General features: G+C 35.2%; 3 protein-coding genes and 2 pseudogenes across 4 annotated transcripts; 4 read left to right on the plus strand and 1 right to left on the minus strand.

The window, feature by feature from the left end:
• Nucleotides 1–204: 204 nt before the first annotated feature.
• Nucleotides 205–1,653, minus strand: LOC103323499 (NAC domain-containing protein 2-like). The gene is made up of 4 exons (XM_008225494.2): nucleotides 1,374–1,653; nucleotides 1,013–1,290; nucleotides 618–873; nucleotides 205–526 (listed from the first exon to the last, which is right to left on the minus strand). The coding sequence occupies exons 1-4, from the start codon at nucleotides 1,633–1,635 to the stop codon at nucleotides 357–359; spliced, it is 966 nt and encodes a 321-aa protein (XP_008223716.2). The 5' UTR covers nucleotides 1,636–1,653; the 3' UTR covers nucleotides 205–356.
• Nucleotides 1,654–5,519: 3,866 nt separating this feature from the next.
• LOC103323437 (xyloglucan endotransglucosylase/hydrolase protein 22-like) lies at nucleotides 5,520–7,111 on the plus strand. The gene is made up of 3 exons (XM_008225434.2): nucleotides 5,520–5,919; nucleotides 6,027–6,220; nucleotides 6,681–7,111. The coding sequence occupies exons 1-3, from the start codon at nucleotides 5,671–5,673 to the stop codon at nucleotides 7,090–7,092; spliced, it is 855 nt and encodes a 284-aa protein (XP_008223656.2). The 5' UTR covers nucleotides 5,520–5,670; the 3' UTR covers nucleotides 7,093–7,111.
• A 1,561-nt stretch (nucleotides 7,112–8,672) lies between these two features.
• LOC103344374 (putative xyloglucan endotransglucosylase/hydrolase protein 23) lies at nucleotides 8,673–10,145 on the plus strand (annotated as a pseudogene). The gene is made up of 3 exons (XR_016124093.1): nucleotides 8,673–9,072; nucleotides 9,167–9,360; nucleotides 9,581–10,145. The product of XR_016124093.1 is annotated as a putative xyloglucan endotransglucosylase/hydrolase protein 23 (transcript).
• A 5,648-nt stretch (nucleotides 10,146–15,793) lies between these two features.
• Nucleotides 15,794–19,677, plus strand: LOC148920063 (uncharacterized; annotated as a pseudogene).
• Nucleotides 19,678–22,043: 2,366 nt separating this feature from the next.
• On the plus strand, nucleotides 22,044–23,536 carry LOC103323438 (putative xyloglucan endotransglucosylase/hydrolase protein 23). Its single transcript, XM_089046784.1, has 3 exons — nucleotides 22,044–22,476; nucleotides 22,571–22,764; nucleotides 22,985–23,536. The coding sequence occupies exons 1-3, from the start codon at nucleotides 22,195–22,197 to the stop codon at nucleotides 23,367–23,369; spliced, it is 861 nt and encodes a 286-aa protein (XP_088902910.1). The 5' UTR covers nucleotides 22,044–22,194; the 3' UTR covers nucleotides 23,370–23,536.
• The last annotated feature ends 2,976 nt before the right edge of the window (nucleotides 23,537–26,512 follow it).

Raw genomic sequence — 26,512 nt, forward strand, 5'->3', positions numbered from 1 at the left:
TAAATCCATTGTTACAAAATTCTATGACTAATTATTTGTGATTAATTATCTCACACTTTAAAGAATTAATGAGTGTTCATAATTTAAATATAGTGAACATAAACTCATATGACACGTGAACAGTAATTTGTTGAATATAATATTTGAGGATAATCTTTCTCGGTAGTAGTAACCCAATTAAATAAGTAGAACACAGCAAAAGGAAAAAGAAAATTTCTTGTTTCTTAGAACATATAACAATGAAGTTACAAAGAAAAAGGAAAAAGAACAAGAGAACCGAAAATAAAAAGTTCCTAGCAAACAGGTCCAAACAATCCGCAGTTTTTTAAATTCCCACAGTTAATGCCTGTAGCAAGTTAGTGGGTTAAGTCTTTGGCTGTGTCATTGAGCCATTGGTCATAGTTAGTATAAAATTCTGATGGTAAATCGCAAAAACGTTGACCTTTTTGGTACCCATTGAATTGCTGAGGATTCTGGAATGAAAGTGTGGATGAAATTGATACCACTCCAAAAGGACCATCAAAACCTGTACAAACAATAAATTGATTGATTTGTGACCTAAAACTCATGTAACATCAAACAATACTCATTAAATTTTGGATATGTGTTGTACTTACCTATACAATTTGTACTGTTGAGAATTTCTGATTGATCAGTATTGTAATAACAGTTCTGGTTAGACAACAAAGAAGTTAGCTCATGTGAGTTTGCTGGAGGATGATCGACTACTTCACCAGAAACATGTGCATTGTCTTGTGAATTACTTCCAACATTTGGTTGTTCCTGAATTTCGACACCATTATTATTCGATTGGTTCGAATCTTTCGAGTGGTTGTGCTTGTTATATATCCTACACAAAACACAGTCATCAAGCTGCAAAGAGAAAAAGAAAACACTTAATTAGGTCAAATTAAGTGTTAATTGGGAGGCACAACAAAATCTTAAAGAAAAACAAAAGCTACAAATTAATAATTTGGAGAAAATAGTAGTAAAAATCTCTGAATATTCAAACCCTCATGTTATTTCTGTCTTTTCTCTTGGGAGGAGCATTGACTTGGAATTCATGCATCTTCCAGTCTGTCTTGTCACCATGGGGAGGTTTTCCTCTGTAGAAAACCAGTGATGTCTTGCTACCAACTTCAACATCCTCAAACTTCACCTTTTTTTTAACCCCAGTAGCTTTCCAGTATCCATCCCCTGCTGCTCGGTTGGGACGTGCACCATTAGGGTACTTTTTGTCCCTTGATGTGAAGAAGTACATCTCATCTTCTCCATATGACTCGTAAATTTCTGCAAATATAAACCAAGTACAGACTTGAAGGCTTACCCAGACTAACATGTAGGATATATATAGCATAAGAATTAAAAGTAACCTGATAGTGTGTCTGGGTTGAATTTGTACAGTTCAACATCATGAATCTTATTCGGAGGCAATGGTTCGTTGGCGATTTTCTTCCTCAAGTAGATAGCAACAAGTTCTCCATCCAAGGGTTTGAATCTATAACCCGGTGGAATTGAATCGAAATAAGAAGCATCATCATAATAAGAATCATAACTACCAGTATGTCCTCCATGGAGATCACTGCCATTCTTGGTGACAATGGAAGCCTTGCTACTTATACTTTGCTTCTCCATGGTTTGTTAGAGCATGTCCCGCTTTTTGATGCTATGGGACTAATGAGAGGAGTAGTTGGACTTATATGCTAATTGTCAATACGAGAATTTGAGTTCGATATGTTCACCCTTTTTTTTTGGAACAGTGATTAGAATTAGTTTTCATTTGAAAGTTTGAGTCCTTATCGCCATTATCTTTTGGATAAGCAATGAATATCTCTAATCATTATTTTTCTTTTTATTATTACTATAGCCCCTTGGCACGTGAGCATGTGCCAATTGATTTTTATTTTTTATTTTTTTATTTTTAAAATTAAGAAAAGATAACATGGGTAGTTATGTTCCATAAAAGTATGACCTATTATCTGGAGAAAAAAAAATAAAAAAAATAATTTTTTTAATATGAAAAAAAATGTGAATTTACCATATTATCCTTATTTAATTAATAATTTCAATTCTTAATGTTTGAATTAACCAAGGATATTTTCATGTATTTTGAATATTTTACCATTCTCGACATTTTGCTTTATATATATAGATTATGAGGTAACTATAATATTATTTTTAGTTGAACTTGGGGATAAAGTAAAGCCGAAGTTTACTCATGGGACCAACATTATAGGAATCCCATCCATTTTGCAAATGCAAGGGCTGCATGATCTGCACTCTATTCGCTAGTTGACTAACCCATGCAGTGCCATTTATAATTTATTTCAAGTAGCAATGATGCATTGGTTTCTAGTCTGACTCCGTCTAAATTAATCTCAGCCCATAATACTCCATCGTATCAAAAGAATTTAATTTATTTCAAGAATAATATTTAGATGTGTTGAATTTTGAGTGACAATCAAACGAGAAGCGTCCATACTTTCCCAATGGGCCTTGAAATCACTAGTGTTTTGGGTTGATCGTTATCCGTTTTAGGCCTTTAGATCAACACGGCAGGCAAATAATGCACATCCTTATATGTTGCAGCAAGCTTAAGAGCATTAGGTTGTTTGCTTTTGGTCTATCCCAACAGGTTCTAGCCTAGTGAAAAAAGCTTTGACCTACAGATAAGAGATCTCAGATTTGAACGCCCATGACATCTCGGTTGTATGTGTGTGTGAGAAACTCCCTCCCCTTCATCTCATTGACATTTCATTTATTTATGGAAAATACTTGCATCCTTTTCTTATAAATAGGAGGCAAGAACAAAGAATGTTGCAAGCTATAATTTGCACGAAGGAATAATGTCTTGTTTCCTAAAAGGAGGAAAGCGATTTCTTTTGTTTAATATTCTTGATGAAGCTAGTACACTGAGTATAAACAAAATTAAGATCTGCTAAGGATTTTTTTAGCCCCTTTTCAGTTTTCAAATCCTCATTTCCAAAAGTTGAATAACTCATGGCTTGCTGTTTTAAAAGTTGAAAAACTCATTCTTGTCCACTAAGCAAGATATTATATCTGCTACACTAAGCCAGTCGAATACGTGTACAATAGTTGCGAAAATTTCGTAATATTACAACGAGAAATTTTGAGAAAGTGATGATATGAAATTCGAATGGTTTAGGAATTTTAGTTGTTGGTAGTAAATGGTTGATATTAATGTACGCAATAAAACATATTATTAAATGGTGATACCCAATATAAGAAATTTAAGGGTAATTTTCATTTTACTACATTGACGTTTATTAAGTTTCAGCCTTTGATATATCCAGTTTTTTTCGTCTTAGTCGTATACATAACGTGTATTTTCATATCACTTTTATACATCCGTTAGTTTGACTGTCATGCTCTTCGTTAAATAATGACGTGCCAATTAATATTGCCATGTGAACCCACCCATATCTTGCCACATGGACTAAATAAGGAAAATATATTTAATTGATTAATTACAATTTTTAAAAAAATATTTAAAACTAAAATAAATTTTTTTTTTGTTAGAGCATCTGCAATGGTGAGGGTCATTTCAAATTTATTTCAATTAATTGAATTTTTGACTTGCAGTGGTAAAAGTTCAATTCATTTTAAAAATCAATATTTCATTTCAAGGATCAATAGTTCATTTTAGATGTCATAAAATGATGAAATTCATTTCAATAAGCTGGCCCACCATAATAACCCTACAGCCTCTCTCTCATTGAAACGTGGACAACATTACTTATTACTTTTAATTTTTTCATTATATTTAATTAGTGTAAACTAACCGTTATTTTTTTTTTCCAAAGCTACTAGCCGATTTATTTTACTGTTTAAAAAAACAAACGTTAATATATATATATATATATATATATATATATACCAGAGAGCTTCCATTGAGGATCCTCAAATGAGCTTATTTGAGGACACCTTGAGCACTCAGATTGTATTTCACTAATCCAAACCGTCTATTTTGTAGATACACATTCAAAGATCATCTCTACAAAAAATCATTTGAATCCGATATCATTTGACCATTCAATTGAGTTATTGAAAATTTTAGTACTTTCTGAAGCACGTGTTCATTGATTTTGTAGGACCCAATTAGATGTCGAAACGGTTTCCGATTTGTCTAATTTTTTGTAAGGATGATCTATGAATGAAGACCTAAAAAATAGATGATTTGGATCATTGGAAAAAAAATTGTAGGTACCTAGGGCGATGAGGATATAGAAGGAGATATATATATATATATTAGCCATTACTGATTTGTATTAAGAATTTTGCTTGGTTTCAATATGGTCAAGTCCTCTTTGTTTTGGTTTCTATGTGGTCAAATCTTTGTTTTGATTTCAATGTGGTCAAGTGTTTGTATTGGCTTCCATGCTTTGAATTTATGCATGCTTAACCAGATTCAATTTTGCGTATTCGTATTCAATTTTATTAAGCAATAACTTAAAAAAGATGTTGCTCCAATGTGTCTCATTTAATCTCAACTTCCAATTCTTCATAAAAAAGTGTTAATATAATATTGTCACCAACCAAATAAAATTTTATTGTTAATATATGTATTTGAAAGATCTATTTGAAACCATGTTAATTGTATAATTCTTATTGTAATTAACTTTATTCGTTTTATTTTATTCAATCATTTAAAAAGATATTTAAAAATATAGTTTTTAATTTGTAAGCTATTGAATTGCATCACTGCAAGTGAAACTGTAGTTTAGTTCAATAGAATTCATGTCAAAATTAGTTACCTCACTATCCTTTTTCTATGTTCAACTCTAGTTAGACTAGATGAGGTTTCAATGTGTCTATTGTCTCTAACCCCTTTAATATTCTTTTTTTTATATATATAATACAAACGATAGTCTAAATTACAAAAAAGAGCCTCACACACACAATCAAGATGCCACAAAACACTACTTGAAAATTGAGTAGAAGCCATTGTTTTCTCAGCCACTGTATTTAAATGGTGGCCATTGTTTCAGTAGGCTAAGCCTCTCTAATATTCTTTAATTTGAAAACTAGTTGCATAATATATTCATTTACTTATGTGCAAGGAAATAATTTAGGTTTGTACTAGGGGAGGAAGAACCTGCTAGTAGTGCGGTGAGTAATTCGACCAAAATCAGCAGGCTGGGCAGCTTGCCAAACAAAAATCTGACCCCCCAAAACAAAATAAAAATAAAAAACCCTGGTCAAAAAACTCTCAAAGCGTGTTATCTAGTGAAGGTTGCATGGTTTGTGCACTTGTGTGACATGCACATTTTCACACATCAAAACAAGGACTAGTCTCATGCATTGCCACCTGTGTCCACCTATTCCTCTCTACCTCACAACTTGGCACTCTGGGATTATTATCTCCTTCCTTCCTCCACCTCTCTCTCTCTCTCTCTCTCTCTCTCTCTCTCTCTCTCTCTCATCACCTTTAAATTGCAAAACCATGCCTCCCAAATCACACCAACTCACCAAAAGTTTACACCTTCCTAAGTCTCTCTTGCCCTGCCACTACACTTGCATCTCTTGCTCTCTTACCCATTATTTAAAGCATTCACAGGATTTCTGCTCCCTCCCACACAAACCAATATCCAATCAAATTAGAAATATAACTAAACCCTAAATTAGTCAGTGGCTTCGTTTTCTTTTCCAATGTTGTTAATGTTGTTATTTGTTAGTTCCATTTTGGTTTGCTATGCTGGAAACTTGAACGAAGATTTGGACATTACATGGGGAGATGGCCGTGGAAAAATACTCAACAACGGTCAGCTCCTAACCTTGTCACTCGACAGAGCCTCTGGCTCAGGCTTCCAATCCAAGCACGAGTATCTCTTTGGAAAAATTGACATGCAGATCAAGCTTGTCCCTGGAAACTCTGCAGGCACTGTCACTACCTACTATGTGAGTCACGTGCCTCTAATTTTATATTAATATTTGTATAAAACTTTTTAATTTTTGGAGACTGGTGAGTCTTATATTAATTAATTATATATGCTATTTTGTTGCAGCTATCATCAAAAAGGTCAACATGGGATGAGATTGATTTGGAGTTCTTGGGGAATCTGAGTGGTGATCCTTACATTCTTCACACCAATATATATACCCAAGGCAAAGGCGATAGAGAGCAACAATTCTACCTCTGGTTCGACCCCACCTCTAATTTTCATACCTACTCTATCCTCTGGAATCCCCAACGCATCATGTAAGCAAAATGTTATTTTTCAAACAGTCTAACATGTTATGATGTCAAATTTTATTTCTGTACGTGGGTGTAAAACAAATGTTATTTTATCAACACTTTGACAAGTTATGTTGTTATATTCTTAATAACATGTTAAATTTTATTTCTGTACGTGGGTGTAAAACAAATGTTATGTTATCAATACTTTGACAAGTTATGTTGTTATATTCTTAATTTTATTAGTAAAGGGGTATTTTTTGGGTCAAATAAACCCTAAATTTGGGGTTTTCATGGGAAATGAAAAATGGGTGAGTTTATGTCTATAATATAAGAGTTACATGGACCTTTCTCTTAAGAACCCTAATTTTATTTACCACGTTATTCTTATTTGAAAACATGGTAATATAAAATTGCCCACATATTAAACGAAAATTTATTTGATGAATTTAAATTAAATTAAATTATAATTTTCCGTTGTTAGACTATCTGTTGATGGCACACCCATTAGAGAGTTCAAGAACCTAGAGGCATCCATTGGAGTTCCTTTCCCAAAGAGCCAACCAATGAGGATTTTCTCTAGCCTCTGGAATGCTGATGACTGGGCAACAAGAGGAGGGCTGGTCAAGACAGACTGGTCACAAGCTCCATTCGCAGCCTCCTATCGAAACTTCAACGCCAATGCTTGCGTATGGTCTTCTGGTGCATCTTCTTGTAGCTCATCATCATCTTCGACATCAAGACCTACCAGTAAATCGTGGCTCACAGAAGTTCTTGATACCTCAAAGCAAGAGAGGCTCAAGTGGGTCCAAAAGAATTACATGATCTATAACTATTGTATAGATATAAAGCGCTTCCCACAAGGCCTCCCTCCTGAATGTAGAATAAAACTTTAAATGATGTAATAAAATAAGAGTTATTTACATTAACACCTCTAGAGTTTCACATTTGCTTTCATAAAAACCCATTCCTTTAATTTTCCCCCTAAAATAAAGTTGGTGATGTCATAATTTTGTTTTCCAAATGACAATGTTGACCTCAAAGATTAGATTGCACACACTGTAAGCTCTAATTATTGAGGCTTAATTTGTCATTTTAAGAAGTTTTTAAACATTAAATCATCAATTTTTTCGATGAAAAATGAAAGAAAGAGATTTGTGAAAATAATTTGTAATCGCAAAGATATTAGTGTAGTTTCAAAAACCTCAAGGCTTTTGTTGCCAACCTTCATCTAGAAATTGTGTATTCTTATTAATAGTATCTATGATTAGTTTTCAATTATGTATTACTGATTTCGGTTACTTTACTGATTTACCACTGTCCTTTATGACTAGAGTAGAACCAAGAAGAATTTTGTTCTTTTCTGAGTTTGCAAGAAACTTTTCTTGAGGATCAATTCCCCAAATGAAGTCAGAAAGTAGGTTTCAATTTTTGAGATGCGATGCAGTAGGAGGTGAGTCTTGGACTGTTATCATGACCAATTGTTATATGACAACACATTTGAATAACTTGCGTATTCTGAACAATTCATTTCTAGTTAAAGAACTAATTCCTTCAACATTAATGCTACTTCTATCTACCCCGTTCTGACAGTGGTGGTGACAACCTTTGAAATATAAGTCGCCCAAATGCATGTGTAGGGTTTTGAAAACATATAATGTTGAAGATAAAATACATTAATGAGTGATTTAAAAAAGAGATAATAAGAAGAAACTAATTGTTGTTTAAAATTTAAAATCTTTTATTTTCATTCAACGATTTATAAAATGATGTAAGTTTCTTTTATTAAAACCACTAACAAATAAGTATATATTTATTTCAATACAAGCGATAGTCTAAACTACGAGAGAACGAGGGTTTCTCACGCATTAGTACTACTAAGGTGTCATGGAGGGGCATGCATATACATATGAAACATATAAAGCACAAATAGATAAAAAGAGAGACAAATAAATAAAAGACTATAATGAACAAATTTGATTATAAAAAAATAAAAAGGAGGAGTTTGGTGATCGTAACAGTTTGCAACATCAACCATGTCATGCAATGCAATTTTTAGGCCCAAACAGGTATTGCCTAACGCTTATGATGATTTTGTTTTCTCCTCTCACTTGTTCAAACGTGTGGACATGGCTTTTGGTCCACAACATATAAAGATATACATATATATAATATTATTGTCGGTGGTGGGGTGGTTTGGTTTTGGATAGAACCAAGCAAATGGTCTAAGTTTTGGTGAAGGGAAGGCTAAAGGTGAACTGGGCCTCACCTCCCCATGCGAACACTTTCCCCACTTAAAAAATCTGTATAAAACCGCGTCCTGTAAATGGGTTGTTTTTAGCCGCAATAATTCCCCTTTGCATTTATGAGAAATCTAACTGGGCACAGCTAGCAAATTGAACCTTCCAATCTCCTTCCCTTCAGTCAGAACCACATCATCTCCACTACTATATAAAGCACAAGCCATGCTATATTTCTATGCACTCCAAACTCTCATATCAAAGCAATATAGCTTTTCTCTCTCTCTCTCTCTATATATATCACTCTCCATCTGAATATTTCTCCTCTCTTTTTACTCATTTCCAAAGAAAACCCATGGCTTCCTTTAAATCATCTCTTTCATTTATACTACTGATTGCTCTTCTTGCTGCTAGCTTTATGGTGGTTGCCAATGCTGGTAACTTCAACCAGGACTTTCAGATAACATGGGGAGACGGTAGAGCTAAGATTCTCAACAATGGCGAGCTTCTACTCTCTCACTTGACAAAGCCTCTGGCTCTGGCTTTCAGTCCAAAAATGAATATTTGTTTGGCAAGATTGATATGCAGCTCAAGCTTGTCCCTGGAAATTCTGCTGGCACTGTCACAGCCTACTATGTAAGTTCATCTTTGGAATATTTGTTACACTTTCATTTTCTTGAAGCTTTCTTGTATCTGACTGATTTATTGAATTTTTTGTTGATTTTTGCAGTTATCCTCAAAAGGGTCAACCTGGGATGAGATAGATTTTGAGTTCTTGGGGAACTTGAGTGGTGATCCTTACATTCTTCACACCAATGTCTTCAGCCAAGGCAAAGGAAACAGAGAGCAACAATTCTATCTCTGGTTTGACCCAACTGCTGATTTCCACACCTATTCAATTCTTTGGAACCCACAGCGCATTGTGTAAGTAACCCAATAACCCAAATCTTGTTCAAATCAAGTTTCAACTTTCAATTGCTAATGCGGTCTTAGATTTAGTGGTAGAACTGTTGGCAACTTGGCACGCAGACTAGTGGTCTGCGATCCCTCATGCCACCGTGTGGTCTGCGGTTCAAATATATGTATTTTTTTCCTTCTATAGTCCATTCTCCACTAACTTTACTCTGTGTTTGCTCTGTTTCAGCTTCTCTGTAGATGGCACTCCCATCAGAGAGTTCAAGAACCAAGAATCCAACGGTGTTCCGTTCCCAAAGAACCAACCAATGAGGATCTACTCAAGCCTTTGGAATGCAGATGATTGGGCCACAAGGGGTGGGCTTATCAAAACAGATTGGAGCAGAGCTCCTTTCACTGCTTCCTACAGGAACTTCAATGCCAACAATGCTTGTGTTTCATCAAATGGAGCTTCTTCATGCAGCTCATCAACTAGCAACGCATGGCTCTCAGAAGAGCTTGATTTAACGAGGCAGGAGAGGCTGAGATGGGTGCAGAAAAACTACATGATATATAATTACTGCACTGACGCTAAGCGATTTCCCCAGGGCCTCCCTACAGAATGCAAGTCATAAATGGCTTAAATTAAACCCATGTTTTAATTCTTTAATCTAAAATTCTTTTGTTCTTTTTCCATGCGTACCTTATTCAGTGTATTTTTTTTTTGGGGGGTAAAAAATTCAGTGTATTTTTGTTGTAATATAACTTCACGTTCTAATAATATATACAAGGGTTCAATTAACTTTATTTTCAAATAGTTTTCTTTTGGGCCGTCGTAGGGCTTCCCTTAGGCCAGACTCTGATTATACAGGATGCCAATCTCAAGCACTTTCTATAGGATTGATTGGCTTGCCATTGGGCCCATCGAGGCCCTGCATAGTTAGTAAAATATAGATAATATATTATACGTACGTGTATTATTCGAAAAATTTCTTTTACATACAGGGTGAAAACTTCAACCATTCAATAAAAATAAACTAAAATTTTATTTAATTTTATTTTCTCTATTTTTTTCAATAGTATGTAAACAATAAGGATAACATACACGAATAATTTACATTATTACAATATTCTATTTAAAAAAACATGTATTATAATTGAAAAATAACTACGTATACAGTACACTAATAATGTGCTTTCTTAGACATGTCAGAATTCCTAACCCTAAACTTAGTCCTTTTTCTCCTTGCTGGCAACCAACCCTTCCTCAGTTAGGGGCGAGGTGGCCATTACCCGTCCTCCCCTCCGCCCTTCTTCTCCCTTCGTCTCCTTATCTGCCCTTCTTCTTTTCCCATATTTTTCCCTCCCTCTCATCCTCTCTCCCTCTCTTTCCACTTTCCTAGAGCTCTTGTTGGTCTCTCTCTTCCATTCCTCTTCTCCTCCTCTTACCCTCTCCATATAGGGACGGATCCAGGATTTCAAAATGGCGTGGCCTAAATTTACCTTATGTACAAATCTGCTCAACAATACGATTGATAATTCATAAGTCTCAATTGTAAATCCCTAATTGATACTTCATAAACCATAAATCTCCAAAATTTCAGCATCAACAAATTTAGAGAAGCATGGTTGTGATTTAATTGCATAAAATAATTATTGTTATTTAGTGGGTTAAGTGGAACTTTGAGGGCTGAAGTTGTTATATATATAAGATACAAAAAAATTAAGAGACCCAGCTCCCATATCACAGCCTTAATAGTAATGTAACTTTTTATTCTTTTATGTTTTCTTTTACAAGCATAAAATCATGTCCTGAAAGCTTAGGAGGCGTTTGGTATCCTATTTAAATAGGGAATTCAAAAACTTTGATTTTTCTTAAAAACAAGGAGTTTTTAAATCTATTTTTAAGATTCAAAAACTTGTTTGGTATGCAACTTGAAAATTGTTTTCAAATCTTAAAAAATTGAGAACTTGTGGGTTATTAGAAAAAACCTAAAAAAACAAATATTTTTTGTTTTTAATAATTGGGGTATTTTTTTAGTTGTTTTTGAGTTTGAGTTTTTAAAAATATGGCTATCAAACAGGTTTTCTTTGTTTTGGACTCAAATTCTGTTTTTGAGTTTAAAAAGTTTGATTCAACTTGAATACCAAACAGGCCCTTAGTAACGATCACAACCTTAGGACATCCATATTAACTTCAATTTTTAATACCTTCAAGTTCCTTTATGAAAAATATGAACATGTTAACTAGACATACTTGTTCTATATGTTCATACAAAAAAATAATCTTAACCATATTAATACTGTAAAATATACCAAAACCAAAATAACTCAAAACTGCAATTAACCTTGGGCTATGGCTTCACTTTGAATTTCTTAATTTGATGCATACTTTAAATTTCAACTAAATAGCTAGAAAACCAAAACAAAACAGTGGAAAACTGTTGTAAATAAAACTTCACGAGCATGCAAAATGTGCTGTAATTAACTTTAGGCTATATCTCAACCTTCTGGTGAGTAAAATTTTATGATCTTACAAACTAGGGCAGTGGCTCAACTTGAAAAACTTTTGGTGAATGAAACTTAATGAGCTTGTAAAATAGGGCAGTGAGTGTGAAGTCCAAAAACCATACATCATTTCTCCCACTTGGACAAAACACTCACTAATTGGTTACTCTTGAACTGATTACACCAAAACCTTATAACTTTAAAACATGATAGTTATTAATTAGTATACGTTGATAAGATAATATCATACCACTTTTAAGATGTACTGCTTTCTTTAACCTCAAATTACTTAGAATCAAACTAGAGACATAAAGCTTCACATAACAGAAATTTAGAGTCTTTTTATGTCTATTTAATGGTCTAAAATGACCTACAAACTTAACTTTATAAAACCTGCCAGCACAAAACTTTTCCAGAACAAAGGTTACTTAAAAATTTGCCAAAATTTAAAACCCATATTCAATAACCACGAAAATTTGCAGTCTATGAGAAGACACATATACGTTCATCATGCAAAAGCTACAGGTCATTTGGAAAGCTTCAGATGAGTCCAGAATCTGTCAGGAAAATTTATGTGCATCTGTATCAACTTTATAAATCCACCAAAAATTCAATACTTAACAAATTTACATGAAATCAGTGTCTAAAGAAAACTTAGAAAGGTAATTCTATTATGAACTAATTTGACACAAGAGATATCCAAACAGACATCATATCTTGAGATTTCAAAACTGAAAACTGAACCAAAATTATGAGAACTGACATGTACCTTGAGTGCTTTGGAAATACTTATGCGTCCAAATTGTATGTACTCCATACCACTTGAAAACTAAACCAAATAAGTCAGTGTTCTTCAAACAAAAAACAATATGATATTCTTGAAACAAACTGCAGAGGATTTAAATGAATAGAGTTCTTAAAAACTGATGTTCTTTAACAAGGTTAAAGCTCAAGTTTCTTTTAGGCTATCATTTAAAACATCTTTAATCCCACAACTGTATGTACAAGAGAATACAACCTGTTTATAAAAGCTAGATCACAAGACTAAACCACAACATGTCTTATCTTCTGCCATTATGAATTGAACCATACTAGTCCTCATTTGAGAGGAAAACTTCATAATGCCATTTTGATCATTTAGCCTTGAATATTTAAGATGTTGTATTCGAAGAAGTGCTTTGGCAATTCAACCAATACAAAATCATTCCTTAAACATGATCACTGAAACTTTAGTTAAATCTGTAGGGAAATTTAACTTTGATGGCATGTAGGTGCTCATCTCATATTTTATTTTCTTTAGTGATGAAATTATCTTTCTTTACCATATGAAAATAAATTCTGTAACAAGTGCTCTTGCTACAACACCCAAAAAAACAAAGCTATATGCTACTTCAATCTTTAGAATCAAGCCAATTCTTTTATACACCCTGTTAGACAGCTTTAATTCTCCTTATTTCTATTCCTGATAGTTTTTCTGAAATCAATTATTTTAGATGCACAGCCCTAACAGTCTAAGACTTTTCCTTGTATGCTTTTCTGGTTGTATACTATATATTCCTTTTACTAGAGTTGCATTAAAGCATATCAGAATTTCCAGATTCATTAATAACCAAAACTTAATTATCAAAGCTTGTAATTCAATGTATACATAATAAATTCATAAGTAAAAAAATAAAGCAGATCAATTATGTTTAGTCATAAGAAGATAATCCAACAAAATGAAAAGAATGTGAAACCTGGGAGAAATAGGCTCCTTTAGTTATGCTCGTATGCTTGATACTGGGCTTAAAGAACAAAAGAACAGAACCAGACCCACCCTGGCACCCAGATCCGCCTAGCGCTGCCTAGAGCCGCCTAGCGCCGCCTAGACCCGCCTAGCGACGCCTAGCGCCGCCCAGACCAGCCCAGCGCCGCCCAGACCAGCCTAGCGCCGCCCAGACGCGCCCAGGCCGCCTAGGCCGATTGTTCGTAATGCAGAGTATGGATTTTTCGTAATCTAGAAGCCTCTGCTTTTCATCTGCTACGAGTATATGCACCTGCAATGAGAGAGAGAGAGAGAGAGAGATAGAATCAATATATGTTTACAGATTTTCTTCTCATTTCTTGCCGCCCCTTCTAACAACTTTAAACCCTTACTGCGCAGCAGCCTCCTCCGCCCACACAAAACCCATCGCATCACCATCCCTCCTCCCCACCCTCTCACACTTTGCATAAAACTCTCTCTCTCTCTCTCTCTCTCTCGTATGTGCAGCCATGTGTTTCCTACGTGTGTGTGTGTGGTGAGAGTTTTGTGATTTGCCATATTCGGGGACTCATATGGCCTTTTATAATTTTGAAGGAAGAGTTTGACATTTATTTATAGCAAATAGTGTAGCCGCATGGCTATACTCTGCTAGCGCATTTTCCAAAACAGTGCCGCCGTACGGCTATACCTGGGCATTTTTCCAAAAAAATTAGTACATCCGCACAGCTATACTTGTTTTCACACGTGGTCGCTCCAGCGCTAGGCGCGTCCCTGTTTAAAATTTATAAATAGTATAGCCGCTCGGCTATTCTCAGGCATTGTTTAAATCAAAAAAGTATAGCCGCCGGCTGCACTGGTTTTCAGACGCGGCCCTAGGCGGGTCTTTTATAGTATAGCCGAATGGCTATACTATTGTTTTTTTTTCCCAAAATAGTAGCTGTGCGTAAGTACTTTTTTTTAAAAAAATTTTGTAGTGACCTAAACTCGAATCAGCGCCTAAGCTCCCTACCATCAATTTCTTCATTGATGTGTTCATGATCATGTGTTGCAGGTTTTGGTGATTGTATGTATGCCTGAGTGAAACATATTATAGCCGCGTGGCTGTACTATTGTTAAAAATAAAAACTAGAGGTATATTGTTCTTGCTTTTCTTGAGTTTGAATCGTGGTTGCCCATTTTTCTCACGTTTATGAATAGAAGGTAGATGCTCAAATTCCTCAATGATGATTTGAATTTAATCTACATATCAATGCTCTTGGAATATCCTTTCATGTTTATTGTGAAAAGTTTTGTTCTTGGTTTATGACAATCAACCACATTTTCTATGTTTGAAAATAGAGGGTAAAACTTGATGACAGACAATAGCAGTGATCCTGAAACTGAAAGTTACCCCCTGCCCATGATCCATCAGCTTTCTTCAAGATCACTTCCATCATAGCCTCTTGGTATATAGTGCTTGGTCTAGACTTATCAGTGAAGTGCTGTCTTTGATTTGGATTTGTATATCATTGTTTCTTCAATTTTTTATTTTTGGAATTTTGACATGAAAGGCATGATGCTTGTGGTTTGTAGGTTGTTGGGTACCTTAACAGCAAGCAGGCGGCACTGTTCCAAAGAATGATTTGGGAAGCAATGAACAAGGACTATGATAAGGTAATGCCTTTGGAAATCCATAAATTTTATCATATGTGTGTTCATAAGGATTCGGTGCAATGCTAGGGGCTTTCTTAGTTTCTGTTTGTCATTGAGGTTATGTAGTTAATCATGATTATCAGCCCCTGCATTATTTGCCTCTTCATTCTCCTTAGCTCTGTGATTGTGCAGGAATTCTTCACTTTTAAAACTGACCTCGTTTCTTGTATTTGAGTTTATGTTTGCTGCATGTCACATGTGCATTGTGATCTGAAGCATAGGCTTGGAAGTCTCATCCAGCTTGGAGTTCTTGCCTAGTTCTGAGCTGTTATTTGAGTCACACACTGCATAACTGTGTTGAAAGTTTTCACTTCAATCTTATTTGCATTTGACTTATTTTTTAATCTTTCGACTATTTGTGAATGTTTTACTGCCAGCATTGAGTCTTATGTATTGATCTCTATGTGCAACTATAAAATTGGCGGGGAAAGAGTAGAAAATGGAGGTATCTCTCTACGAGTATAAACTATAAAATTTGCAATGTAGTTCCTAGTTAAAAATCCTGGTAGGTTTTAGAAAATGGAGGTATCTCTCTGCGAGTAATTGCCTGAACTTTAATAGATACTGAACTTGATTCATCTGATCTTTTTCTTGATGTGTAAAATCAGGGTTATGCACCTGCATTTGAGGAAGGCACAAAGTCTAATTGTGGCAGTCTTGGTGATATGTAACTGTCAAATGAGAAGAACAGTCATGATGATGAGTTTGAGCATGAAAGTAATGGTTACAGTGAAAAGGCTGAAGCCAGACAAGGCCAAGATGACGATTCATATGTTGCAAATGACAAATATAATGGATACAATTACGATGATGAATGCAATTATGATGAGGAATGCGATTTTGATGAATTGACTTGAATAAACAACTCTTTTTTTTCTTGATTTAGATTATTTTTTCATGAACCAGTTGTATCATGTTACGATCTAAAGATTAAACAATTGAATCTTCTGGTTTTTAACAACTTTTTCGAATTGGTATCAGTTTGAGGAGAGATGCTATTGAGCATTGTTTGCATGCGAAACTCTTTGAACTATAACCATGAGCAAAATTTGTAAATTGGAACACTGAATTGTTGGTTTAAAGTTGTTCACAGTTTATTGAGTGTATAGGGAGCAGCACCAGTTTGACAACAATGTTTCCCCTGTTTTCTTCTTCCTAAATTCAACACTGACAACACCAAAAGGCTTCTCAATATTCTATACAAGTCTGAGGAAAATTTCAATTGATCATTGATTTGCATCTCAAACTGTGAATATAAATTCAGTTAAAAGAAATTCTATTCAATGTTGAAAAATCGATTCTATGATGACGTTAGTAAGGCTTAGTTTCCACATCATCAAACTGCTCGGCAATTCATCATCCTTGACAATTTGACATTTTGTCTTCCAAAATATCCAATAAGGCCTTGTTTCTTTATTGCCGAATCAAAGACACTCGAATATTTTAACATTATAGCCGAACGGCTATACTATTTAAATGTATTCCAGACGAACACGAAGCTTGCACTCGCAGTCAAGCCATTTCGCTTCCCTATCAACTCAAGCTTCGATTTGTTGTCTCTGGTTACGGCTGCTTCGTCCTCCGGGTTCGGCAACGAAAAAAGACACAACCCGCCTAGCCACCGCCTAGCCACCGCCTAGCCACCGCCTAGCGCCCGCCTAGCCGCCTAGCGACCGCCTAGGATCCTCGCGCCCGCCCAGCGACCGCCTAGCAACCACCTAGCCGCCTCGCACCTTCCTAGCGACAGCCTAGCCTCCTCGAGCCTGCCTAGGGACCACCTAGCCACCTAGCCGCCCGCCTAGGCCGATTTTTCGAACACTGTGATTGACTGAAAGTCTGAAACAACAATGGCCTCTTTCAGCGTCCTTTGGCTTCTTTTGCAGTCTATGCTTTCTCAGCTGCTTCTGGTTCATGTGTCCATGGCTCAAAATGCTACTACCGATCCATCTGAAGGTACTAGCCATCTTTCAGGTAGAGCATAAATACGTTATGTGATGTGTACGCAATGATTGAATTGAGAATGCAGTGACGGCGTTGATCTCAATATTCAAGCAATGGGACATGCAAGCCCTGCCTATCAGTGGATGAGAGCACTGCATTGGATTTGCCATCAATGGAAGCGAGTTTGAAAAGCCAGAAAATAATCCATCCTCTCTCTCTCTCTCTCTCTCTCTCTCTCCATCCATATTCTTTAGTCTTGTGTTGTTGACTGTAGCAAATCAATTAATTATCAAGTTTAGAAAACTAAGCAGAACATGCCTGATATATCAATTGTAATATTAAGTGCCTAACTGCTCAATCTTTTTTCTTTCCAGTCGAGTTCATGCTCTGAACAAACGAGGGGTGTTTCCAAAAGAATTTGAGGCTTTAAGATATTTGGCCGTTTTGTATGAAGTTTTTCCAACCCCTTTCTCTGTTGTTTGGTTTATCACAGTTGACATTTTCATATAAAAGACACAGGTTTCTTACCGTTCAAAGTTGTCACGAATATTTTTAATACTCAGAGATTAATCGCTGGTCATTGCATTTTGTTTCAATTCTTGTAGGAAACTTGATCTGAACTATTTCACCGGTCCCCTACCAGCATTCATCGGCAATATGTCTGCGTTGACAGTATTGTAAGTAGTGAAGCATAGACTCCCAAGTGAGTTATACCATGTGGCCAAAGAAGCACATAAAATTACTCTGTTTTTATCCTGATTATAAACGGGTGCAAATATCTTTAATTGATATTTCCATTCAGGTCAGTTGCCCACAATTCATTCTCTGGGCCCATCCCCAAGGAGCTTGGAAACCTTAAGGAGCTAACTATGCTGTAAGCAAAGACAACTGAGAAATGCTCTATTGGGACATGTTAAATATAGAACCCCCTATCATTTAATTCTATACCTCTTCAACATGACTTGTTGCAGGTCCTTTGGATCAAATAATTTCTCCGGAACACTCCCCCCAGAACTTGGTAACTTAGTCAATCTCGGGCTATTGTGAGTGCTTCACTTAACTCATCGAATTTGAATCTCATGTTTATTATTTTCACAGTAACATGGACAGCTGTGGACTCGGTGGAGAAATTCCTTCAACATTTGCTAAGCTCATCAACATGAAAATCCTCTAAGTTTTTTGTTTATTCAGTACTTTGAGATTTCTATTCTGGGATGAGCTTACTATGAGTCAACTTTTTAAATTTTAGCTATGCATGACAATCCTTTCTCAGGAAGATATCTTCTTTCATTGGGAATTGGAGAAAACTGACTTCTTTGTAAGTATGGCAAACTTTTAACCTTCTGCAGTTTATGAAAAGCAGATCTGCATGGCTGAGATGGGTCTTTATACAAGCATCTCAAATGTAGTAGGAGATTTCAAGGAACTCTTTTGAAGGCCCAATACCAACCAGTTTTTCTCAACTGACTTCATTGGAATCTCTGTAAGGGCAAATGCTTAATACATTTTAAACTCTCTCTCTCTCTCTCTTCCCCCCTTCATTTACTGGGCATCATTTATGTTTGTGTATGATAATGAAGGCGAATCAGTGATATATATTATGTGAGCTCGTCTCTTGATTTCATAAGAAATTTGAAGAACTTAACTGATTTGTAAGTTAACACCTCATTCATTCACGCACTGTGATCAAACTTCGTTTTCCTTTTCAAATTGAAAATCTTACTCCATTTACTTGTCCACTAATTTTTTTGGTGGAGTAACAGAGTTCTACGGAATACATTAATCAATGGTAGCATCCCTACTAATTTTGGATAATATCAACGTTTACAGATACTGTACGTTCCAGCAGATATATAAGCTTGAATCCCAAAGATACCAATTCATTTTCTTATCATTCTAATTGTTCCTCTAACTTATCACTCATGTTGCAGGATCTGGGTTTCAACAATTTAACAGACGAACTCCCAAGTTCTTTGTTCGACATGAGTTCTCTTACATATTTGTAATAATGCCTGCCTTCATTATTCCCCTTTTCTGTACTTATGCCATTGAATTTCCTGCTCAGAAATTTAGTCGTTCATCTCACCTTTTTCTTGTTTCTTTGTTTCTTTGTTTTTTATTTTTTATTTATTTATATTTATTTTAAATATTTCTGGGTGCCTCCTATAATTGATATGGCCAGATTTCTTGGAAACAATAGTCTGTCTGGACCTCTTCCAAGCCAAAAGAGCAATCAACTTCAAACTAATGTCATAAAAGTATGCTATATGTACTGGCAATGAAACCAGTACTCTGTGTGTGTGCGCGCGCATTCTGGTAGCCTTTTTCTTACTTAAATTCCTTTGAACTTTCATGCATTTTTGTGCCTTCTCATTCTGTATTGTTATGTGCATAGATTTGTCTTACAACTATTTCTCAGGAAGCTTCCCCCATGGGTAACCACAATATCGCAACTGTATTGACACTTCCACTCCAGTATTGACACCAATGTTTTCAAAGGCGAAGCGTTTTTAGTAGTGCTATGCGAGGCGTAAGCCTTGAAGCGTTGAGGCGTAAGCCTTTTGAACATTAATTTATTTTAATAAGAAAAATTTATGATTAATACAATACGATTAAATTGTACAACTAATTCTTATTCAACCATAATAGTCATTTAAATATAATCAAATATAAGTACTAATTGTCATTCAAAACATAATAATCAATTCCAAAACATAAAATATTTATTCAACATCAAAACAAAAACATAATTCACTCATCCCACTCCTCAACACTAATATCATAGCTATAAAACAATACCATTAATATTTCTAAGATATAAGTATGATGCATGTACGTCATATTTCTATTATATCACATAAACGAATAAGATAACTAGTATATTTATAAATAAAAAAATTGAAAAAAATTGTACGGAACTTCAAATTACAGTTTATTACAGTCAAATTATACAAGTATGATGCATGTACATACAAAAACAAATGACTTACTTGCAGTCGAAAGATGAAGAGAATTCTTGAAATTGATGGAGTTATCTGCTAAGGGTAAAATTAGGGTTCTACATGTACTATACATATATATATATATATATATATATAGTCCATGTGTTAATATATTAATTTAGAGAAAGGAAGAAGAGAAAAAAAAAAGGTAAGTAAAAAAAAAGGTAAGTAGAAAAAAAATTATTAATTCTTGCAATAAGTTTATTACAATAAAGGTGTTAAAAAAAAAAATGTTTTAAATAAATAAAAACTGAAACATGTGTTTTTTCAACACCAAAGAAAGACGCTGCTTTCCTTTAAGATTTTTTTAACACTACAATCAAAACGACGCTCGTTTCATTACAATAAACCTAAAAAAAGGAGTCGTCTTCCTCGCAGACGAGTTGCGGTGAAAATTTCTTCCGTTCGAAGTTTCAGTGCGCTTGTAACGCTTCGCTCCGCCACGCCTTGCAACGCCTTCTCACGCCTTCCCAGCTAAACGTAACTCGCGAACACCAACCGCCTCGGCGTTTTCCTCCCGCTCGCTCCGACGCGCGCTTCAAATCACGCAAAGGCATGCCTTTGAAAACACTGATTGACACTTCCGGATGATAGTGGGAATTTTGTCATCTACAGTGATGCATCCCGATAAGGACTAGGTTGTGTGCTGATGATGAAACTAGATGTATGAAACCTTTTAAATTTTTAAATATTCAGAAGATTAAGAAAACTATATATATGCAGAACTTCGAATTGTGAATTACTTCATTTTTCTTTGGGGATTTTGGAAAAAGAAAAAAGAAAAAGAAAGAAATGATTAGTAAATGAGAATTTTGAATGTTGGTTGTGATGTTTACTTGCATGAAATCATGATGCAGTTACTGTTAATGAGCAGGAGGCATTGTATGAGCTGTTTAAAAAGATGAGTAGTTCAATAATCGACAAGGGATCGATTCATAAGGTCAGCCAAATTTCTTTGAATCATTCAAATTCAATTATGAAAAAATGTGTTGTTTCTTTCTAGTTTCATGCATTGTAATAATTATTTGAATGATGATTATGTTGCAGGAAGATTTTCAACTAGCACTTTTCAGAACTCCCCTATGGTGAAAATCTTTTCCTAGACAGGGTATATGCTTCATACCAATATCTTGAACTACTTGACTAGGATTGAGTTTATTTATAAATTTGTATATATCTAATTCCCTGCACCTACTTATGCATCCAAAATATGAATAAAAAATTAAAATTAAACTCTCTCTTTCCCTCTATCTCAATTTCTACTCCCCCAAACTTTTCTTTTTTGTTGGTTTTTTATTTGATTTTCTTTTATTGTTATTTTAAAGATGTGATTATTTATTCTTTTTTTTTGTTTTAATATAAAAATACCATTTTGCCCCTGTATTCAACAACAACAAAATTAACAAAATTGACGGCAGAACCATTTGTCCTAACGAAAGTGAAGTTAAAGGATCACAAGAACGATTTTGGAAATTGAGAGACTCAAATGCAAATCAGGTCTAAATTCATGAACTAATAAAACGGTTAACCCAATATTATTGTCGGTGGTGGGGTGGTTTGGTTTTGGATAGAAACAAGCAAACGGTCTAAGTTTTGGTAAAGGGCAGGCTAAAGGTAAACTGGGCCTCACCTCCCCATGCAAACACTTTCCTCACTTAAAAAATCTGTTCAAAACCGCGTCCTGTAAATAATTCCCCTTTGCATTTATGAGAAATCTAACTGGGCACAGCTAGCAAATTGAACCTTCCAATCTCCTTCTCTTCAGTCAGAACCACATCATCTCCACTACTATATAAAGCACAAGCCATGCTATATTTCTATGCACACCAAACTCTCATTTCAAAGCAATATAGCTCTCTCTCTCTCTCTCTCTCTCTCTCTCTCTATATATATATATATATATATACATATAATTATATATATCACTCTCCATCTGAATATTTCTCTTCTCTTTTTACTCATTTCCAAAGAAAATCCATGGCTTCCTTTAAATCATCTCTTTTGTATATACTACTGATTGCTCTTCTTGCTGCTAGCTCTTTGGCGGTTGCCAATGCTGGTAACTTCAACCAGGACTTTCAGATAACATGGGGAGACGGTCGAGCTAAGATTCTCAACAATGGCGAGCTTCTTACTCTCTCACTTGACAAAGCCTCTGGCTCTGGCTTTCAGTCCAAAAATGAATATTTGTTTGGCAAGATTGATATGCAGCTCAAGCTTGTCCCTGGAAATTCTGCTGGCACTGTCACAGCCTACTATGTAAGTTCATCTTTGGAATATTTGTTACACTTTCATTTTCTTGAAGCTTTCTTGTATCTGACTGATTTATTGAATTTTTTGTTGATTTTTGCAGTTATCCTCAAAAGGGTCAACCTGGGATGAGATAGATTTTGAGTTCTTGGGGAACTTGAGTGGTGATCCTTACATTCTTCACACCAATGTCTTCAGCCAAGGCAAAGGAAACAGAGAGCAACAATTCTATCTCTGGTTTGACCCAACTGCTGATTTCCACACCTATTCAATTCTTTGGAACCCACAGCGCATTGTGTAAGTAACCCAATAACCCAAATCTTGTTCAAATCAAGTTTCAACTTTCAATTGCTAATGCGGTCTTAGATTTAGTGGTAGAACTGTTGGCAACTTGGCACGCAGACTAGTGGTCTGCGATCCCTCATGCCACCGTGTGGTCTGCGGTTCAAATATATGTATTTTTTTCCTTCTATAGTCCATTCTCCACTAACTTTACTCTGTGTTTGCTCTGTTTCAGCTTCTCTGTAGATGGCACTCCCATCAGAGAGTTCAAGAACCAAGAATCCAACGGTGTTCCGTTCCCAAAGAACCAACCAATGAGGATCTACTCAAGCCTTTGGAATGCAGATGATTGGGCCACAAGGGGTGGGCTTATCAAAACAGATTGGAGCAGAGCTCCTTTCACTGCTTCCTACAGGAACTTCAATGCCAACAATGCTTGTGTTTCATCAAATGGAGCTTCTTCATGCAGCTCATCAACTAGCAACGCATGGCTCTCAGAAGAGCTTGATTTAACGAGGCAGGAGAGGCTGAGATGGGTGCAGAAAAACTACATGATCTATAATTACTGCACTGACGCTAAGCGATTTCCCCAGGGCCTCCCTACAGAATGCAAGTCATAAATGGCTTAAATTAAACCCATGTTTTAATTCTTTAATCTAAAATTCTTTTATTCTTTTTCCATGCGTACCTTATTCAGTGTATTTTTTTTTTTTGGGGTAAAAAATTCAGTGTATTTTTGTTGTAATATAACTTCACGTTCTAATAATGAGTAATGCTACACTTCCCACATTTTTATCTCACATTTCTATATCACATGATGTGGCACGTCCATATGATATGCCACATCAATTAAATCAATGAAGTGTGTTTTAATTCAGGCAATTAGAAAAACAAATACGGGAATAAATCATAAAAGAAAAGAAAATATTAAATAGTTTTAATTGATGTGATTATCCATCTTATCTGCCACATAAGATGGTGTAAAGAATTGGTATACAAATGTGGGCTTCCCTTAGGCCTGACTCTGATTATACAGGATGCCAATCTCAAGGACTTTCTATAGGGTTGATTGGCTTGCCATTGGGCCCATCGAGGCCCTGCATAGTTAGTAAAATATAGATAATATATTATAAGTACGTGTATTATTCGAAAAATTTCTTTCAAATATAGGGTGAAAACTTCAACCATTAAATAAAAATAAAATAAAATATTATTTAATTTTCTTATCTCTATTTTTTTTCAATATTATGTAAACAATAAGGATAACATACACGAATAATGTGCATTATTACAATATTCTATAAAAAAAAAAACATGTATTATAATTGAAAAATAACTACGTATACAATACACAAATAATGTGCTTTCTTAGACATGTTAGAATTCCTAACCCTAAACTTGGTCCTTTTTCTCCTTGCTGACAACCAACCCTTCCTCAGTTAGGGGTGAGATGGCCACTACACCTCCTCCCCTCCACCCCTCTTCTCCCTTCCTCTCCTCCTCTCCCCTTCTTTTCCCATATTTTTCTGTCCCTCTCTTTCCACTTTCCTAGAGCTCTTTTTGGTCTCTCTCTCCCCTTCCTCTTCTCCTCCCTTTATCCTCTACATACAGTGACGGACTCAGGATTTCAAAATGACGTGGCCTAAATTTACCTTACGTACAAACCTGCTCGACGGTACAATTAATACTTCATAAACCCTAAATCTCCAAAATTTCAACATCAACAAATTTAGAGAAGAAAATTAAAGATGAAGAATTGAAGATTACTTCCTTTAATTAAGTCTTCAAGAATGACATGGGTGATGGCTTTGGCTTGCACTACTCGCAATAGGGATGATTTATTTTTTTCCGAAGAACAGTGCTTAGGCAACTTGGCAAAGAGAGTGCTTAGGTAATTCAGGAAAGAGAGTGAATGTTTTTTGCATAAGTGGTCTCGTGTGGGTTACTTTGTATTTGTTATTAGTCAAACGTGGTGTAGTTTAGGTTTGTTAATGAGATTTTAATTGGCTGGGATGGGGATGTCGCGTGGGCTGGGCTGCGGTATTATTTTAGTCTACAAAAAATAAACTCACCTAGGCTGCAGCCTAGGTTAGCCTGGGTGTAGGACCGTGCATGTCTCCATATCTAATTGGATCTTAGGTTTTTATTGGGCACGCGGTTGTGTCCACCATTCGTTGATGTGTTTTTTCCCCTATAAACTTTTGGTTCGTGATAGTATGAGCTTCATTTACTTTTGTGGTATAAGAAATTTATTCCCCCTGTTTTTTTTTTTTTATTAAAGGAGAGCATCAAGAGCTCACATACAAGATGAGTGTATTGGTAAAGTTTTTAACATAAAGTAAGCAAGAGAGAAATGTTTGACAAAATCTTTCTCCTCATTAGGCTACCCATTCATAAACTAGGTTACCCATGGGTAGGTACGGTTCCTATTCTATTATTACACAATTGCCCGCGCAGTAGAGGAGCTCTAATCTGGATGGCAGTTTGCTTATTAAAATATTCAGATTCAAGATTTTTTGGTAAAATTGACATGGATAAAGTTGATGAGTTTTTCAATTTATTAATTCCTAAAACTATTCTTGGACTGTCATATACTCAAGGATCTCGACGAGTGATAAACAAGACTATGATCTATAATGCAGATTGTAAGAAGTGTCTTCACATTGCAATAAGAGAATTTCTAGATTATAATTGTGAAAATATAGGTGGACGTGTTATTTTTGGGGGTTGTTACATTCAATATGAACTTTACCGCTTTTAAAGAAACGTGACTAGCTTGCCAGTAGTTACATAGGAAAATTCTTATGTGTAAAATCGCCTCATGAATATGTGTGATACATTTGGCTATATAATGCAACGCAGGAGGTGCGAGCTCTATAAAATATAACGAGGTTGTGTCATGCTCTGGTGATGCCACGCGTTAATTTATAAAACAAAATAAGAACTTAAATAAATTGAAAACAAAACCAGCAACCACAGCTGTAGGAGATGCGCACAAAGGCAGAGTCTGAGCAATGCCAACTGTTCCAAAAAAAACAATATCCATATCCATAACTTGTCTATTTCGGATTAGACAAATACTAAAAAGTAAAAAATTAATAAAAACTTGTCCTTATCTTAGTACACAAATTCATTTTCCACTCTGCTAAAATAAATAAATAAATATATGTTCATTTTCCACCGGGATTTTGAGGCAAACATTACATTCCTCACCTTCCCACCTCCCCAACAACTCCAATGAAAGTTTCTTATTTTATTTTTCTCTAGCACTAACATCTTATATTATTACAAGATTAAAAAATAATAATATTTTTTTATTTAGAAATTTTAGGATTGCATTTCATAATTCAATTAAAAAAGTCACTAGCCACAAAGGGCTAATACAAACTAGCCACAAAGGGTCATTATAATAATGGAGAGGTATAATATCAAAATTAAGACAATCTAGTGTACCTCTACTTATGATTGAAGAAATTCTGGCATAGGCATCCTAACTAAGATTGCAAACTCAGAATAATGAAAAAGAGTTTCAAAAAAACCAAACCGTAACAACATAAATAATACTCTCACAAAGGAGAGATGAACCTCTCACAAAGAAAAGATGAAAAGCTCTTACAAAAGGAGAGGTGAAAACCACACATATAACCCAAAGAGTCTCTGTGACTTATTACAAACACAAATAAATCGCAAAAAGGATGGTGGTGGAGATCTGACTTCAAGACGCAGCTGAATGTGATAGTTAGAGGAAAATCATAGCAAAACG

This window comes from Prunus mume, linkage group LG2, assembly GCF_029339155.1.
Source record: "Prunus mume cultivar Tortuosa linkage group LG2, ASM2933915v1, whole genome shotgun sequence".
Lineage (NCBI taxonomy): Eukaryota > Viridiplantae > Streptophyta > Magnoliopsida > Rosales > Rosaceae > Prunus > Prunus mume.